This window comes from Procambarus clarkii, chromosome 39 (genome assembly GCF_040958095.1).
Source record: "Procambarus clarkii isolate CNS0578487 chromosome 39, FALCON_Pclarkii_2.0, whole genome shotgun sequence".
NCBI classification, from domain to species: domain Eukaryota; kingdom Metazoa; phylum Arthropoda; class Malacostraca; order Decapoda; family Cambaridae; genus Procambarus; species Procambarus clarkii.
The window spans coordinates 9844770-9863996 of NC_091188.1; the positions used below are offsets into that span (position 1 = coordinate 9844770).

At 51.8% G+C, this 19227-nt stretch overlaps 3 protein-coding genes across 3 annotated transcripts in view; all 3 read right to left on the reverse strand.

The window, feature by feature from the left end:
• Positions 1 to 250, reverse strand: part of LOC138372527 (keratin-associated protein 10-4-like) — a 1404-nt gene extending 1154 nt beyond the window's left edge. The window contains exon 1 of the mRNA XM_069337998.1: positions 1 to 250. This exon is cut by the window's left edge and continues 1154 nt beyond it. Coding sequence (XP_069194099.1) covers positions 1 to 250 — 250 coding nt within the window.
• Positions 251 to 3775: 3525 nt separating this feature from the next.
• On the reverse strand, positions 3776 to 4150 carry LOC123760484 (uncharacterized). The gene has a single exon (XM_045746173.1). It carries the CDS (start codon positions 4148 to 4150, stop codon positions 3776 to 3778), a length of 375 nt encoding a protein of 124 aa, XP_045602129.1.
• A 10631-nt stretch (positions 4151 to 14781) lies between these two features.
• Positions 14782 to 19227, reverse strand: part of LOC123760538 (paired mesoderm homeobox protein 2B) — a 175277-nt gene continuing 170831 nt past the window's right edge. The window contains exon 7 of the mRNA XM_045746229.2: positions 14782 to 18707. Coding sequence (XP_045602185.1) covers positions 18397 to 18707 — 311 coding nt within the window. The 3' untranslated portion in view covers positions 14782 to 18396. The remainder of the gene's footprint in view (positions 18708 to 19227) is intronic.

A 19227-nucleotide genomic window follows, 5' to 3' on the forward strand; every position in this document is an offset into this window, starting at 1 on the left:
GGACACATGTAGCGGGTACTGGGGACACATGTAGCAGGTACTGGGGACACATGTAGCAGGTGCTGGGGACACATGTAGCAGGTACTGGGGACACATGTAGCAGGTACTGGGGACACATGTAGCAGGTGCTGGGGACACATGTAGCAGGTGCTGGGGACACAGGTAGCAGGTACTGGGGACACATGTAGCAGGTGCTGGGGACACATGTAGCAGGTGCTGGGGACACATGTAGCAGGTACTGGGGACACATGTAGCAGGTACTGGGGACACATGTAGCAGGTGCTGGGGACACATGTAGCACGTGCTGGGGGACACATGTAGCAGGTGCTGGGGACACATGTAGCAGGTGCTGGGGACACATGTAGCAGGTGCTGGAGGACACAGGTAGCAGGTGCTGGGGACACATGTAGCAGGTGCTGGGGACACATGTAGCAGGTGCTAGGGACACATGTAGCTGGTGCTGGGGACACAGGTAGCAGGTGCTGGGGACACATGTAGCAGGTGCTAGGGACACAGGTAGCAGGTGCTGGGGACACAGGTAGCAGGTGCTAGGGACACATGTAGCAGGTGCTGGGGACACAGGTAGCAGGTGCTGGGGACACATGTAGCAGGTGCTGGGGACACATGTAGCAGGTGCTAGGGACACATGTAGCAGGTGCTGGGGACACATGTAGCAGGTGCTGGGGACACATGTAGCAGGTGCTGGGGACACATGTAGCAGGTGCTGGGGACACATGTAGCAGGTGGTGGGGACACATATAGCAGGTGCTGGGGACACATGTAGCAGGTGCTGGGGACACATGTAGCAGGTACTGGGGACACATGTAGCAGGTGCTGGGGACACATGTAGCAGGTGCTGGGGACACATGTAGCAGGTGCTAGGGACACAGGTAGCAGGTGCTGGGGACACATGTAGCAGGTGCTGGGGACACATGTAGCAGGTGGTGGGGACACATATAGCAGGTGCTAGGGACACATGTAGCAGGTGCTAGGGACACATGTAGCAGGTGCTGGGGACACATGTAGCACGTGCTAGGGACACATGTAGCACGTGCTAGGAACACATGTAGCAGGTGGTGGGGACACATATAGCAGGTGCTGGGGACATATGTAGCAGGTGCTGGGGACACATGTAGCAGGTGCTGGGACACATGTAGCATGTGCTAGGGACACATGTAGCACGTGCTAGGGACACATATAGCAGGTGGTGGGGACACATGTAGCAGGTGCTGGGACACATGTAGCAGGTGCTAGGGACACATGTAGCACGTGCTAGGGACACATATAGCAGGTGGTGGGGACACATATAGCAGGTACTGGGGACACATGTAACAGGTGCTGGGGACACATGTAGCAGGTGCTGGAGACACATGTAGCAGGTGCTGGAGACACATGTAGCAGGTGCTGGGGACACATGTAGCAGGTGCTGGGGACACATGTAGCAGGTACTGGGGACACATGTAGCAGGTGCTGGAGACACATGTAGCAGGTGCTGGGGACACATGTAGCAGGTGCTGGGGACACATGTAGCAGGTACTGGAGACACATGTAGCAGGTGCTGGGGACACATGTAGCAGGTACTGGGGACACATGTAGCAGGTGTTGGGGACACATGTAGCGGGTACTGGGGACACATGTAGCAGGTACTGGGGACACATGTAGCAGGTGCTGGGGACACATGTAGCAGGTGGTGGGGACACATATAGCAGGTGCTGGGGACACATGTAGCAGGTGCTGGGGATACATGTAGCACGTGCTGGAGGACACATATAGCACGTGCTGGAGGACACATATAGCACGTGCTGGGGGACACATGTAGCAGGTGCTGGGGACACATATAGCAGGTGCTGGGGACACATGTAGCAGGTGCTGGGGATACATGTAGCACGTGCTGGAGGACACATATAGCACGTGCTGGAGGACACATATAGCACGTGCTGGGGGACACATGTAGCAGGTGCTGGGGACACATGTAACAGGTGCTGGGGGACACAGATAGCCTCTATGAATCTACAGTATATTATTGTATACATTGGAGATTCGTATCTAGTTAATACAAAGTAATTGTCAGTTTCAGGAGAGTAAAAAGAGTTATTGTTAATTATTTTGTTAGTCTACCCACTATGCAGCTAATACATTAATCATACTTCATGTATCTACTAGAAGCGAACCAATGGATACAATGCAAGAATTTCAGGTATTTTATCGTTTGTAATTAGATGGCGGGTCATTCCATGTAGCGTGAGTTTATATCTCTCTCTCTTAAGGACCCAATGGTTCCATAGTGTAAAGTATGATGATAATGTGATGATGTGATGATGATGTGAAGTGCGCATCACGTATTCACACTGCCACTTTGCATCTCGCTAGACGAGATGCAAAGTGGCATTCAAGCTGCGACATCTTCCGTCACTACTACCTTTTTTGCTGCTCTTCCCCCCATACCAGTCTTTAGTTAGACACATGTCATTGTAAACAAAAATAATGAATCCGCTAGACCCCTGTTTATAACCCTTTTCTACTTGAAATTCTTCTAAGAGCTATGTTGTTTAATACTTTTTTTTTGAGATCTATTTCACGGCCCAAACATTACGTTCAACATTGTGAACGTTGTGAAAATTTTACTGGCAGCTGAGGGAGATGATGATGTACCGGACAGGTAATGGGCCGGGAGCACCTCGGATATATTACTACATAAAGCGGGTGTTTACAAATTTACAGAGGTGTTGGGTGTGCTTGATGCCTGTGCCGCCAGCCATGATTTATGGAGCGACTGTGTCCTCCACCACACACACCTGGCCTTTGTCACACACCCGGCCTCCAGCACACACCCGGCCTCCAGCACACACCCGGCCTCCAGCACACACCCGGCCTCCAGCACACACCCGGCCTCCACCACACACCTGGCCTCCACCACACACCCGGCCTCCACCACACACCCGGCCTCCACCACACACCCGGCCTCCAGCACACACCCGGCCTCCACCACACACCCGGCCTCCACCACACACCCGGCCTCCACCACACACCCGGCCTCCACCTCACACCCGGCCTCCACCACACACCCGGCCTCCACCACACACCCGGCCTCCACCACACACCTGGCCTCCACCACACACCTGGCCTTTGTCACACACCCGGCCTCCACCACACACCTGGCCTCCACCACACACCTGGCCTTTGTCACACACCCGGCCTCCACCACACACCCGGCCTCCAAGACACACCCGGCCTCCACCACACACCCGGCCTCCACAACCTGGGGCCAAGAAGGGCACTCAACGTCAAATTTATATATATATATATATATATATATATATATATATATATATATATATATATATATATATATATATATATATATATATATATTTATATATATATATATATATATATATATATATATTTATATATATATATATATATATATATATATATATATATATATATATATATATATATATATATATATGTTACTAGGTATTTTGTTCCATAATTCAAGAATCCTATTTCCAAACCAGTATTTACCCAGGTCTCTCCTAAATGTAAACTTAACCAATTTGTATTCATTGTTTCGTCAAATGTTTATTTTTAATATATTTAAAACCTAGCTTATATGCCCCATTAAAGATAAGAAGTTTAACGAGAGATAAACAGACCGAGGTATTCAGGAAAACCATTTTTGGAAATATTAGTTCTAATTAATATATCGATTCTGATGACGCACGTCTTAGACTAACACACACACATTCGTGTTACTGAATATCTCCCGAAGCTATTTGTACAATTTAGCTGCGCCTGAAGGACGAGTGACGTTGGAGCTGCCTTCATCATTACTGGAAGGAACGTGAGGACGAGTGACGTTGGAGCTGCCTTCATCATTACTGGAAGGAACGTGAGGACGAGTGACGTTGGAGCTGCCTTCATCATTACTGGAAGGAACGTGAGGACGAGTGACGTTGGAGCTGCCTTCATCAATACTGGAAGGAACGTGAGGACGAGTGACGTTGGAGCTGCCTTCATCATTACTGGAAGGAACGTGAGGACGAGTGACGTTGGAGCTGCCTTCATCATTACTGGAAGGAACGTGAGGACGAGTGACGTTGGAGCTGCCTTCAACATTACTGGAAGGAACGTGAAAGGAAGACATTGTGCTACAGCCGCCATGCAGGACGAGGTGGAGTGGAGTGTTGCACAGTTGATGTTCACTAGAGACAGTAGTTATGGTATGAGGTAAGTCTGTCTTGGTGTAGAGGATGGTAAGGTGTAGCTAAGTGTAACCTGGCTGTTGGTAGTGGCACGAGTGTTTGATATGTAGTGCCTCGGCTATGTCTCATCTTCTAGTGTTGTGAGTTTAGATTATTTCGTTAATGTTAGGATCTCGCTGGTGCTGTTGTGTATGTAGGAGCGGTGTGATCGTTGGTGGGGGCTTGTGGGTTATGTATAATTAGACGCTTTGAAACATCTATTGAATTCCTTCAATAATGAAGTTGTTAGAGCTGATAGTCCTCATAATGTCTGATGACAGTCTGATCGTATACGCGACATTCCTCTCTTCCAAGACGTTTCGTTTAGTGTCGAGATTTCTGCATTGTTCTCTGAGTTCTTAGAATTCTCAGTGAGAATTCTCAGAGAATTCAGAGAGTTCTGAGAGTTCTCAGAAAATTCAGAGAGTTCTGAGAGTTCTCAGAGTTCTCAAATTGGCGATATTCTTGCTTGTGTAGTAGATTGTGAACTATATCTTCTAGTTAGTGTCAGTAGCATCATATTTCTGTGAGTGATGTCTTCCCTCCGTTATACGGGTCGCTGAAGGAAGTTCCCGTGGGAGATTATATAATGGTTGGGACATATTGTGTAGTGTTGATTACCTCGTCAGATGAAGCAAGCTCTTCACCTTTCTTTTAATTACCTCTTCAACATTTCCGTTGCAGGATTCATTGTTAGAAGGAACCTAACCTTCCTCCGCTGAGTTCCTGGTCAACCTGCCTCCCTCTGCCGAGTTCCAGGTCAACCTGCCTCCCTCTGCCGAGGTCCAGGTCAACCTGCCTCCCTCTGCCGAGTTCCAGGTCAACCTGCCTCCCTCTGCCGAGTTCCAGGTCAACCTGCCTCCCTCTGCCGAGTTCCAGGTCAACCTGCCTCCCTCTGCCGAGTTCCAGGTCAACCTGCCTCCCTCTGCCGAGTTCCAGGTCAACCTGCCTGCCTCTGCCGAGTTCCAGGTCAACCTGCCTCCAGCTGCAGGTGTGAGAGGCGACGGGGGACAAAGACGTCCTCAGCACTCCGCTTGTACCTGTCAGGGCACCCAGTAACACGCATTCCTATCGTGCTTCCCTTAGTGTAGACTGCAATGTGAAAGAATTCCTTTTCCGAGGTTGTAACATCTAAGACAGGCGGCTTGCCTTCACTCTTCATCTCGCAAGAGAAACTAAGCAGACGGAACTTCGCTCGAAGACGTCCTTAAGCTGTAGCAAGAGTTCCATGTGAGGGTCCAGAAAGAATCATCAACGTACCTACAGTAGATGTTTAGGTTTTAGGGTCATGTTGACAAATATTTTCTCCTCAATAGTACCCATGTAAACGTTGGCAAATAGGACACACGGAGGTCGACCCATCCTCACACTAGGCTGTTTAAAGCAGCGGCCGTCCTCCCCAGACCCATTCATAAATTTTAACATACTGTGCATTCAACATTGGTTTTTTCTCATATATAAATTTATATTATTATACATAAAAATTATATATATATATATAGTTAGGCGTAGGTTAGGTGTTTAGGGTCCTGTTGGCGATTATTTGTATTTGTAGTACGTGGGTGAAGCATTTATAGAATTGTGGTTCGAACAGAGCACGTGAACGAAACACTTGTTCCGGAAGTGTTCGGACGTCATCAGTTGTGAGTCGTGTGTAAACTGTTTTTCATTCATAATCAGGGGGTTTAGCGGCTGGATGGAATCACTTTTGGATCTTTGTTTGGAGGACGAGTTGCTATAAATGCTTCACCCGCATTCTTCAAATACAAATAATCGCCAACAGAACCTAAACACCTAACCTAACCAGTGCCTAAATATGTACAATATGGTAATATAAAATAATATTAATTTGTATTTGAGAAAATTCCTGTTTTGAATGAACAGAATGTTAAAATTTATGGATCCGTCTTTGGGGTCGACCACTGGAGGCAACCCGTCCTCGACTCAAGTCCATTCCATCCAGCGGTCAACCCCACAGACGCATTCATAAATTTTAACATGCTGTTCATTCAAAACGGGAATTTTCTCAAGTACAAGTTAATGTTATAATATATTAGCATATTGTGCATATATAGGCATAGGATAGGTTAGGTCAGGTGTTTAGGTTCTGTTGGCGATTATTTGTATTTGTAGTACGTGGGTGAAGCATTTATAGCGTTGTGGTTCGAACAAAATTCGTCAGTGAAGCACTTGTTCCGGATATGTTCGAACGTCAGCAGTTGTGAGTCGTGTGTAAACCGCTTTTCATTCATAAACAGGGGGTTTGGCGGGTGCATGGAATCACTTTTGGATCTTTGTTTGGAGGACGGGCTGCTGGATGCAATGGACTTGAGTCGAGGACAGATTGGAATGAGCTCACTCCGTCACTCCGACTCCATTCCTATCGATTATCTTGCATCTTACTGCTGGCGTATTGACATCCTAAATCATATCTGGGATGTCTTGAATATTCTGTGACAGTGTAGGCATCCACCAGTCTCGGGAGACTATGGAGTTGCGCTCTGGTGGTCGGTCTGGAGAGAGGTAGTATAGGAGAGAGCTCCTCCTGTACAATGTTGCGTAGTCATAATGAGTTCTTTCTTTTGATAATTACGCGCTAGTCTTAACTGTCAGGAGCGTAGCTGATGACCAATTTGCGGTTCACAACTTGTTAATCTTCAAGTTCAAGTAAGTTTATTGAGACAAGGAAACAAATACATCTCAAAAGGATAGAGTAGCTTAGGCTACTTCTACCCCCCTTGTTAGTCTTTATATTATGTTTGAGTTAAGACTTCGTAGTCAGGGGGGGGGGGAGGGTGGTGTAAAAGTGAGGTACGGGGATGAGGCTTCACACACACCAGGGGAATGCTTACACGTGTCATTTGTATTTTGAAAATTGTCTCTGGAATTCATATGCTAGCAATAAATGATGTGTGAAAGACCGAACTACGTCATTACGATGTCATGTTGCTCCGCCTTACATGTCTCGTCCGCTGTGTCACGTCCTCGTCTCTGTAACCCACCACCACCAGCTGCTGCTGCTGCTCTGTATCACCGCACACTACAGCACACACTACAGGCTTAACATTTATTAACAGTTATACTCATAAGTAATGCTAATACAGCAGTATAGCATACAGTATGCAGCTAATAGTGTCCTGAACGAGGCAAGCTGTAGTTGAAGTGGGTCGTAGTACCCACTAGTTGAAGTGGGTCGTAGTACCCACTAGTTGAAGTGGGTCGTAGTACCCACTAGTTGAAGTGGGTCGTAGTACCCACTAGTTGAAGTGGGTCGTAGTACCCACTAGTTGAAGTGGGTCGTAGTACCCACTAGTTGAAGTGGGTCGTAGTACCCACTAGTTGAAGTGGGTCGTAGTACCCACTAGTTGAAGTGGATCAGTGTAGAGAAATACACTTGATAATACATAAATGAAATATATCCGAGGGAACCTTGCAGGTGCTCGTCTATGCAGCTTCCACCCCAATATTTCCAGCTGCAACATTATTTAACGTAAGACAATAATTTACAAACTGAGGATTGCATTGACTAGTGAAGAGGTTGTGGCTAGTCCACGACCTCGTCAGAGGCTGGGGGGAGGGGGGGGGGGAGAAATTGAGGATGCAGTAAGCGTTCCTCCTCTGTATCGCCACTCTGATGTGCTGGAACTGGAAACTGGCAGCCCTCGGGTCCTCCTGGTCGAGTAGATGGGCCCAGGTAGTCAGCTCATTTAAGGAAGCTCCTTGGACCTAGAGGCCAATTAATGGACTTTGATCTGATGGAAACGATTGAAGGTGTGCCTCTGATTCAATGCCGAGTATTTGTCGGGTACCCTGCCTGTCTAACCAACACTGAAGGAGATACAGGTATCAACCAGGGCAGATACACGTGTGTACTCCCACACCAGCTATCTACCATTTTTCCAGTGAAATACTGTGACTTCACTCCCTGGAAACACAAACCGAAACTGTCTATTTTCCGCTTGTTACAACTTGTAATAAAGTTGTTATATCTTGGCTTAACGTGTTTATGACGTATTAGAACGTTGTTACAACTTGCTATATTGGTTGTTTTAACTGGTTAGAAGGTGTTAAAACTTGTTCGAACGTTGTACCAACGTCGTAGTTATGGTGTGTGTTTGGCGGGCTTGGACAACATACTGGATTGTCAGGAAAATTAGCATAAATAAATAGAGATTCTTTCTCTGCTGGGCACTGGGCAAGGTTCCCCGTGAGGCCATTAATTACCCTGTCTTCAGTGTCACACCTCGGGACCTCCACAGTTCAGCTCATGCAAGCCACATTCGCCGTCTTCCACCTTTTTTGCATATAAACTTACACTCAAAGTGAATTTTTGGCACCAAGGCGAGGAGCTACTGCTCAGTGGAGGGTCTGTAAATCTTGACAAGTTCCTCTTAGGCACTGCTAATAGAAAGTCCCCATCATGGGGGGGCTCTAGCATACAGCTGTTCCAAATGAACTGTTGGGGGGAAGGGGTTATTCATCGTGATGAATAACCCTCAGCAAGGTCTAGGTGCTACAAGTACATTCATTCCTCCGATTGGTGAAGGGAAGGGAATTATCAGGGGGGGAGGAAGCGCCAAGCCATTACGACTATGCAGCACTTGGATGGGGTCAGGACCTGGAATTTATGAATTTGGAATCGTCTCAGGTCAGCACGTCACATTAAGTGTTCTAGTTTTCGAACATGTTCCCCCCTGCGAGGTGCTCACGTGTCGAGGTGAAGGCTTCTCAGCCAGCAAGTGTAGTTTAGCCCAGAACACACTCGAGGAATAAAGTGCACTCTCAGTGTACTTTTACACTGAAATTGTTTATGTAATAATCTAAGATGAGGTCTGATAAAGATCTTTAGTGCCCTCTGTAATGCTTTTTGCGCTACCGCTCACATGATGAGAATGGGGTGCACAATAAACTAGCCGCCTCCGACGGCAACAATCAAATCTCAGTATATATACACTGGGAGTGTATATACACAGTGCATACGCTGCACCTCTCAGTATATACATCCCTGTGTAAAAGAGGATGATAGGATTACTGACACAGTGATCTAAAAGACTCCAGCTGGGAGTCTCCAACAGGTAGCCTCCAACAGGGAGTCTACAGCAGGGAGTCTCCAGCTGGAGACTCCCAGCTGGGAGTCTCCAGCAGGGAGTCTCCAGCTGGAGACTCCCAGCTGGGAGTCTCCAGCAGGGAGTCTCCAGCAGGGAGTCTCCAGCAGGGAGTCTCCAGCTGGGAGTCTCCAGCAGGGAGTCTCCAGCAGGGAGTCTCCAGCTGGGAGTCTCCAGCTGGGAGTCTCCAGCAGGGAGTCTCCAGCAGGGAGTCTCCGGCAGGTAGCCTCCAGCAGGTAGCCTCCAGCAGGGAGTCTCCAGCAGGGAGTCTCCAGCAGGTAGTCTCCAGCAGGGAGTCTCCAGCAGGGAGTCTCCGGCAGGTAGCCTCCAGCAGGGAGTCTCCAGCAGGTAGTCTCCAGCAGGGAGTCTCCAGCAGGGAGTCTCCAGCAGATAGTCTCCAGCAGGAGTCTCCAGCAGGTAGCCTCCAGCAGGAGTCTCCAGCAGGAGTCTCCAGCAGGAGTCTCCAGCAGGTAGCCTCCAGCAGGAGTCTGCAGCAGGTAGCCTCCAGCAGGAGTCTCCAGCAGGTAGCCTCCAGCAGGTAGTCTCCAGCAGGTAGCCTCCAGCAGGTAGTCTCCAGCAGGGAGTCTCCAGCAGGTAGTCTCCAGCAGGAGTCTCCAGCAGGGAGTCTCCATCAGGGAGTCTCCAGCAGGGAGCCTCCAGCTGAGAGTCTCCAGCAGGTAGCCTCCAGCAGGGAGCCTCCAGCAGGGAGTCTCCAGCAGGGAGCCTCCAGCAGGGAGTCTCCAGCAGGGAGCCTCCAGCAGGGAGTCTCCAGCAGGTAACCTCCAGCAGGGAGCCTCCAGCAGGTAGCCTCCAGCAGGTAGCCTCCAGCAGGGAGTCTCCAGCAGGTAGTCTCCAGCAGGGAGTCTCCAGCAGGGAGTCTCCAGCAGGGAGCCTCCAGCTGGGAGTCTCCAGCAGGGAGTCTCCAGCAGGGAGTCTCCAGCAGGGAGCCTCCAGCTGGGAGCCTCCAGCAGGTAGTCTCCAGCAGGTAGTCTCCAGCTGGGAGTCTCCAGCAGGTAGTCTCCAGCAGGTAGCCTCCAGCAGGGAGCCTCCAGCAGGGAGTCTCCAGCAGGTAGCCTCCAGCAGGGAGTCTCCAGCAGGTAGTCTCCAGCAGGGAGTCTCCAGCAGATAGCCTCCAGCAGGTAGCCTCCAGCAGGGAGTCTCCAGCAGGTAGTCTCCAGCAGGGAGCCTCCAGCAGGGAGTCTCCAGCAGGGAGCCTCCAGCTGGGAGTCTCCAGCAGGGAGTCTCCAGCAGGGAGTCTCCAGCAGGGAGTCTCCAGCAGGTAGTCTCCAGCAGGTAGCCTCCAGCAGGTAGTCTCCAGCAGGTAGTCTCCAGCTGGGAGTCTCCAGCAGATAGTCTCCAGCAGGTAGCCTCCAGCAGGGAGTCTCCAGCAGATAGCCTCCAGCAGGGAGTCTCCAGCAGGTAGCCTCCAGCAGGGAGTCTCCAGCAGATAGTCTCCAGCAGGGAGTCTCCAGCTGGGAGTCTCCAGCAGGTAGTCTCCAGCAGGTAGTCTCCAGCTGGGAGTCTCCAGCAGGTAGTCTCCAGCAGGTAGCCTCCAGCAGGGAGCCTCCAGCAGGGAGTCTCCAGCAGGTAGCCTCCAGCAGGGAGTCTCCAGCAGGTAGTCTCCAGCAGGGAGTCTCCAGCAGGGAGTCTCCAGCAGGGAGCCTCCAGCTGGGAGTCTCCAGCAGGAAGTCTCCAGCAGGGAGTCTCCAGCAGGGAGTCTCCAGCAGGTAGTCTCCAGCAGATAGAATCCAGCAGGGAGCCTCCAGCAGGTAGTCTCCAGCAGGGAGCCTCCAGCAGATAGCCTCCAGCAGGTAGCCTCCAGCAGGGAGTCTCCAGCAGGGAGTCTCCAGCAGATAGCCTCCAGCAGGTAGCCTCCAGCAGGTAGCCTCCAGCAGGGAGCCTCCAGCAGGGAGTCTCCAGCAGGGAGTCTCCAGCAGATAGCCTCCAGCAGGTAGCCTCCAGCAGGGAGTCTCCAGCTGGGAGCCTCCAGCAGGGAGCCTCCAGCAGGGAGCCTCCAGAAGGAGTCTCCAGCAGATAGCCTCCAGCAGGGAGTCTCCAGCAGGTAGCCTCCAGCAGGGAGTCTCCAGCAGATAGCCTCCAGCAGGGAGTCTCCAGCAGGTAGCCTCCAGCAGGGAGCCTCCAGCAGGGAGCCTCCAGCAGGTAGTCTCCAGCAGGGAGTCTCCAGCAGATAGCCTCCAGCAGGTAGCCTCCAGCAGGGAGTCTCCAGCTGGGAGCCTCCAGCAGGGAGCCTCCAGTAGGGAGCCTCCAGAAGGAGTCTCCAGCAGATAGCCTCCAGCAGGGAGTCTCCAGCAGGTAGCCTCCAGCAGGGAGTCTCCAGCAGGTAGTCTCCAACAGGGAGTCTCCAGCAGATAGCCTCCAGCAGGTAGTCTCCAGCAGATAGCCTCCAGCAGGGAGTCTCCAGCAGATAGCCTCCAGCAGGTAGTCTCCAACAGGGAGCCTCCAGCAGGTAGCCTCCAGCAGATAGCCTCCAGCAGGGAGTCTCCAGCAGATAGCCTCCAGCAGAGAGTCTCCAGCAGATAGCCTCCAGCAGGTAGTCTCCAGCAGATAGCCTCCAGCAGGGAGTCTCCAGCAGGTAGCCTCCAGCAGGTAGTCTCCAGCAGATAGCCTCCAGCAGGAAGTCTCCAGCAGATAGCCTCCAGCAGGGAGTCTCCAGCAGATAGCCTCCAGCAGGGAGTCTCCAGCAGATAGCCTCCAGCAGGGAGTCTCCAGCAGATAGCCTCCAGCAGGTAGCCTCCAGCAGATAGCCTCCAGCAGGGAGTCTCCAGCAGATAGCCTCCAGCAGGGAGTCTCCAGCAGATAGCCTCCAGCAGGTAGTCTCCAGCAGATAGCCTCCAGCAGGGAGTCTCCAGCAGGTAGCCTCCAGCAGGTAGTCTCCAGCAGATAGCCTCCAGCAGGGAGTCTCCAGCAGATAGCCTCCAGCAGGGAGTCTCCAGCAGATAGCCTCCAGCAGGTAGTCTCCAACAGGGAGTCTCCAGCAGGTAGCCTCCAGCAGGGAGTCTCCAGCAGATAGCCTCCAGCAGATAGCCTCCAGCAGATAGCCTCCAGCAGCGAGTCTCCAGCAGATAGCCTCCAGCAGGTAGTCTCCAGCAGATAGCCTCCAGCAGGGAGTCTCCAGCAGGTAGCCTCCAGCAGGGAGCCTCCAGCAGGGAGCCTCCAGAAGGAGTCTCCAGCAGATAGCCTCCAGCAGGGAGTCTCCAGCAGGTAGCCTCCAGCAGGGAGTCTCCAGCAGGTAGTCTCCAACAGGGAGTCTCCAGCAGATAGCCTCCAGCAGGTAGTCTCCAGCAGATAGCCTCCAGCAGGGAGTCTCCAGCAGATAGCCTCCAGCAGGGAGTCTCCAGCAGGTAGCCTCCAGCAGGTAGTCTCCAGCAGGTAGCCTCCAGCAGGGAGTCTCCAGCAGATAGCCTCCAGCAGGTAGTCTCCAGCAGATAGCCTCCAGCAGGGAGTCTCCAGCAGATAGCCTCCAGCAGGTAGTCTCCAGCAGATAGCCTCCAGCAGGGAGTCTCCAGCAGATAGCCTCCAGCAGAGAGTCTCCAGCAGATAGCCTCCAGCAGGTAGTCTCCAGCAGATAGCCTCCAGCAGGGAGTCTCCAGCAGGTAGCCTCCAGCAGGTAGTCTCCAGCAGATAGCCTCCAGCAGGGAGTCTCCAGCAGATAGCCTCCAGCAGGGAGTCTCCAGCAGATAGCCTCCAGCAGGTAGTCTCCAACAGGGAGTCTCCAGCAGGTAGCCTCCAGCAGATAGCCTCCAGCAGGGAGTCTCCAGCAGATAGCCTCCACCAGATAGCCTCCAGCAGGGAGTCTCCAGAAGGAGCCTCCAGCAGGGAGTCTCCAGCAGATAGCCTCCAGCAGGGAGTCTCCAGCAGATAGCCTCCAGCAGGTAGTCTCCAGCAGATAGCCTCCAGCAGATAGCCTCCAGCAGATAGCCTCCAGCAGATAGCCTCCAGCAGATAGCCTCCAGCAGATAGCCTCCAACAGGGAGTTACACTCATGTGAGTGGCGGTGTCGCTGTAGGCTGCACGTGTTGAAAACATTACCAAAGAAAACCCCCCTAAACAGAATAACACATTAATAAACACACCAGACAACAGTGAACAATATTCACTGTTGACAGTGAACAGTGACGACAGTGGAATGTGGAAAAAAGTACCGAGAGTGCCGTTCATTTTTTATTACAGAAGGTTATTCACTTCCAGTAGTACACATACATGGTACAGGAGTTACAGAGAAGCCTGCGGTGTATAATTGTGAAATACGTTATACGTGAGAAGAAATGCTATCGTAAGCGACCAACGGACACAAACCTCTCATCTCTAGGCCCAACCACGGCACTTGAAGGTTATTGTTACGTGTAGAGCCGTAGACACATACATACACATGCTGTTATCTCGGTGGTACAACCAGGGAACTGTTATCTCGGTGGTACAACCAGGGTACTGTTATCTCGGTGGTACAACCAGGGTACTGTTATCTCGGTGGTACAACCAGGAAATTGTTATCTCGGTGGTACAACCAGGGTACTGTTATCTCGGTGGTACAACCAGGAACTGTTATCTCGGTGGTACAACCAGGGTACTGTTATCTCGGTGGTACAACGAGGGTACTGTTATCTCGGTGGTACAACCAGGAAATTGTTATCTCGGTGGTACAACCAGGGTACTGTTATCTCGGTGGTACAACCAGGGTACTGTTATCTCGGTGGTACAACGAGGGTACTGTTATCTCGGTGGTACAACCAGGAAATTGTTATCTCGGTGGTACAACCAGGGTACTGTTATCTCGGTGGTACAACCAGGAACTGTTATCTCGGTGGTACAACCAGGGAACTGTTATCTCGGTGGTACAACCAGGAACTGTTATCTCGGTGGTCCAAACAGATGTTATCTCCGTGATACCCACAGAAGGTGTTATCACAGTGGTATAAACAAACCTTGTTATCACAATGGAACAAGGACACAATAGCCAGTTCCACCAAACACTTTTCCTCACCGCAGGCTGTGAGGACCCTCCGCAGGCTGTGAGGACCCTCCACAGGCTGTGAGGACCCTCCGCAGGCTGTGAGGACCCTCCACAGGCTGTGAGGACCCTCCGCAGGCTGTGAGGACCCTCCACAGGCTGTGAGGACCCTCCGCAGGCTGTGAGGACCCTCCGCAGGCTGTGAGGACCCTCCGCAGGCTGTGAGGACCCTGTGCAGGCTGTGAGGACCCTCCACAGGCTGTGAGGACCCTCCACAGGCTGTGAGGACCTTCCGCAGACTGTGAGGACCCTCCACAGGCTGTGAGGACCCTCCACAGGCTGTGAGGACCCTTCGCAGGCTGTGAGGACCCTCCACAGGCTGTGAGGACCCTCCGCAGGCTGTGAGGACCCTCCACAGGCTGTAAGGACCCTCCGCAGGCTGTGAGGACCCTCCGCAGGCTGTGAGAACCCTCCGCAGGCTGTGAGGACCCTCCACAGGCTGTGAGGACCCTCCGCAGGCTGTGAGGACCCTCCGCAGGCTGTGAGGACCCTCCACAGGCTGTGAGGACCCTCCACAGGCTGTGAGGACCCTCCGCAGGCTGTGAGGACCCTCCGCAGTCCTCATCTCTGGCTTTGTGACCTTTATCTTTCAGGTAAAAAGACAATCTGAGATACAAAAAAAAAAAGATGAGTTTTTACCACTAGAGGAAATAATGACCACCTGAGGTCATCATTTCAGGTGGTCATCACCAGCTCAAAGCTCCTAAGTCCACTACGGGGCTCACCATAGCCCGTGCTGCTTGGAACTTTTTTGTTGCAAGCAGCGAATCTTAAACAACAACAACAACATGCTACGGTATGGGCAGGTTTGTGTCCGTGGTTGAATTGATATGAAATTTCAAATATAATTATTGTTTTTTTTTTCTTTATCTCACAATCAAGTCTTAAAAGTCACTCACAATAATGCTACAAGTGTCTTATATGAGCCAAATTTGGGTCATAAGACGGGGGGGGGGGGATTCTATAAGGCCAGTTTCCTATATATTTATTTATATATATACACTGTAAACAACCAGTGAAATGATTAATTTTGATACAAGATTTATATATTTTTTTTCCTCAAGACATAAGATGATAAAATTCCTCCAACACATATGTACACAAGAAAAGGTGGGTTCTACTAGGCATTAAATTTAAAAGCGCGCGCACGCGAGAGAGAGAGAGAGAGAGAGAGAGAGAGAGAGAGAGAGAGAGACAAGGGGGGGGGAGGAGTCATCCCTGGTCAAGTACCCTTAGGTATTATGACAGAGGAAATCTTTGGTCTTTATTTACAAGATTGTGAGGGAGATCACGCGGCCAGTGTCTCTCACCATTCTATGGGGAAATTGATTTCTCACAGGGAGAGGACCTGACCCAAGGATGGTGTCTCACAGGGAGAGGACTAGACCCAAGGATGGTGTCTCACAGGGAGAGGACTAGACCCAAGGATAGTGTCTCTCAGGGAGAGGACTAGACCCAAGGATGGTGTCTCACAGGGAGAGGACTAGACCCAAGGATGGTGTCTCACAGGGAGAGGACTAGACCCAAGGATAGTGTCTCTCAGGGAGAGGACTAGACCCAAGGATGGTGTCTCACAGGGAGAGGACCTGACCCAAGGATGGTGTCTCACAGGGAGAGGACTAGACCCAAGGATGGTGTCTCACAGGGAGAGGACCAGACCCAAGGATGGTGTCTCACAGGGAGAGGACTAGACCCAAGGATGGTGTCTCACAGGGAGAGGACTAGACCCAAGGATAGTGTCTCTCAGGGAGAGGACTAGACCCAAGGATGGTGTCTCACAGGGAGAGGACCTGACCCAAGGATGGTGTCTCACAGGGAGAGGACTAGACCCAAGGATGGTGTCTCACAGGGAGAGGACCAGACCCAAGGATGGTGTCTCACAGGGAGAGGACTAGACCCAAGGATGGTGTCTCACATGGAGAGGACCTGACCCAAGCATGGTGTCTCACAGGGAGAGGACCAGACCCCAAGGATGGTGTCTCACAGGGAGAGGACCTGACCCAAGGATGGTGTCTCACAGGGAGAGGACCAGACCCAAGGATGGTGTCTCACAGGGAGAGGACCAGACCCAAGGATGGTGTCTCACAGGGAGAGGACCAGACCCCAAGGATGGTGTCTCACAAGGAGACAAGTTGGGCACCTTGAGAGGTAACCTCCTCAAGGCTGCCTGCCACACAGTAACTACCAAATAAACACGCCGGTTACTTATTAAAACTGGATCTGAGAAACGTGGCAGAAGACTCGAAGTCAATTTGTGGAAAGAATATTTTGCTTGGAGATGAGATGGAGCCACAATGTACACGGTGGATGTGTCTAGAACTGCAACAATGTATATATTTGTAAACTGGATTCCCGAACATTCATCCACATACTGCGCGCGGTTCTCGGCACCGGGGTCTCCAGGGGCTGAGGCCCTGGGGCTGAGGACCCTGGGGCTGAGGACCCTGGGGCTGAGGACCCTGGGACTGAGGACCCTGGGGCTGAGAACCCTGGGACAGAGGACCCTGGGGCTGAGGACCTGGGGATGAGATCCCGTTGTTGTCCTACACGGGAAGAGCCCACAGCTCGTCCATGGTCTCGTCCGCGGGCTCGTCCGCGGGCTCGTCCCTGCATAACGTTCTGGAGAAACGTCTTCCTTTCCGCAAAAACAAATCCTCTTAAATCTGCTTTACACGTGTAAATATATCGTCACTCAAACCACTATAATCTTAACACTGAAGAAGCTCAATGTGAGTGTCACACTTGAATATGCGAAAAAGTCTGGCAAAAAGTATAAACATTCTTTCTTGTAAACTCGCAAATCCGTTTCACCTGAAGGAGAAGGGGAAGTCTACTGGTATAGGGACCCGAGGCTGCGGAGCTGCGCCTCCCAAGACGCAGTCATGTGCTCGGAAACTTCTGCTTTTATACAGCTTTCTGAGTTTACATATTGTACACTTGGTTATGGACCAGGACGAACCGACACGTCGTCACCGTCTTTATTTTCAGATGTGTGGGGTCGAGTGTGAGATTTTCAGACCCGTTACGTGGTGACTCCCTGTCTGTGCCTGTCTGCTGACACTGGCTGACCTGAAACTCACTCATGTAACGATGTGTCACTTGTGACGTCTCCTGCACCAGTAGACTCCCACGAGGACTGGTTGGGAACACTTCCACCTACACCACACACACGGGACACGTCACTCGCTTATCTAGAGTAAAGTAACACAAATTATGTACAGTTTACCCAAAATGCGGGTTTTTTGGGGGGCTGGGCTTTTGGTGCCCAGCCGAGGGCTTTGTGGCCCCCGAGCTGAGAGCTGCGGTGCCTCAGTTGAGAGATGTGGCACCCTACCCTAGCTGAGGGCATCCGGGGAAGTAGAGGGGGGGGCCAGTGTAGGGCTGTGAGGGCCTCAGTGTGGGCTGGTGTTGGGGCTGACGAGGCTTGCCGCCCTCTACCACCGCCACCACCCTCGTTCACCGCTTCCTCAAAGCTTTCCAAAACAATATCAAACTCTTAAAAACGACCACCGTCCACCACTGACGGCTTAGTGTACACACCTAGACAAGTGTCTCACTAGCCGCTCCACGGAATTTCCAAAGAGCCAATAAGCATTTTACATTTGAGTTTTGGTAAATTTGGCAGAAGTTCTACACAGCAGGTTTGTCTTCTGGCGCCACTGACGGACCTCTGGTATACTGTCAACTAGAGGGAGGGAGGAAGCGGGTTCGAAGCCCTCGGGGTGGGGGTGTGGGGGGGCTTGGCTTCCCCGCCTGTACCAGCTCGCCTGGGCACCCCACGGGAGGGAACTGTCAGTCACGTGTTAGACAGCCCGGGGCGGCCCACCGTCACGGAGAGGTATGCAGTCGCAAGTCGCTTCTCCATCCTGGATTGGTCTTGACTTGATTGGTTGGGTAATGTTTGATTAGCTGTGTATTGTGAGGGCTCGGGTGTCAAGGGGCGGCGGGCATGATGGGGCGGCGGGCGTGAGGGGGCGGTGGGCGTGAGGGGGGCGGCTGTGAGGGGCTGAGGTAGTTAGAAGAGCTGGGAGATGAGGTTGCTCTTGGTGGGGTCTGGCAGCATGTAGTTGTTGACGGTGTGGTTCAGCAGAGAGAACGGTGGGGGTGGGTGCCCCTGCTGCATGCCGCCCATGCTGCTGTGCACGCCCACGTTCCCCCCGTGGTGGGCGGAGTGGGCGGTGAGGGTGGTGAGGGGGACGGGCGAGGGGCATGATGAGGGGCGCTCCAGGGCTGTGAGGGGGGAGTTGCAGCCGCCTGCGCCGCCTGCGGGAGCCGAAGTCGCCGGTGCGGCCGACGACCATTTGGGAGAAGATTCCAGCTTGCCCACTGTGGGAGAAACAGACCAGGTCAGGTAACGGGGCCACGAGCTCAGGTAGCAGTGGAGCTAAAGATTATAAGGGAATTAACATTCTTTCCCCAACTACTAACGAAACCTCTGTATCTTTCCTTAATCATACAGTGACTTCACTCATATTTAATTAAGAGTTTATGAACTCTGAAGCACTACAAGAGTGTTTATAACGACAATAACCTTGGGTTGTGGACATTCGAAGCTTGTAAACAAACTGTTTAACGAAAAGAAAGCTGCTATGATGGAAGATGTAAATGTTTCGTACGTGATTAATGAATCCTGATTCCTGGACACACAACAGTCGCAAGATGAGGTAATTATGAGGAGATATATTTCTATACAACGATGACTTTATGGAGCATACCCAGAGCATAGCTTCGAATGCCCCTCGTGGCTCCTATACCGATATTCTCCACAGGAACATGCCCAACCACTTGGGCTGGACGGTAGAGCTACGGTCTCGCTTCATGCAGGTCACCGTTCAATCCCCGACCG

Excerpts from the sequence above, each read along its gene's own strand:
- LOC123760484 (XM_045746173.1), bottom strand. The coding sequence starts at position 4,150 with ATGTCTTCCTTTCACGTTCCTTCCAGTAATGTTGAAGGCAGCTCCAAC.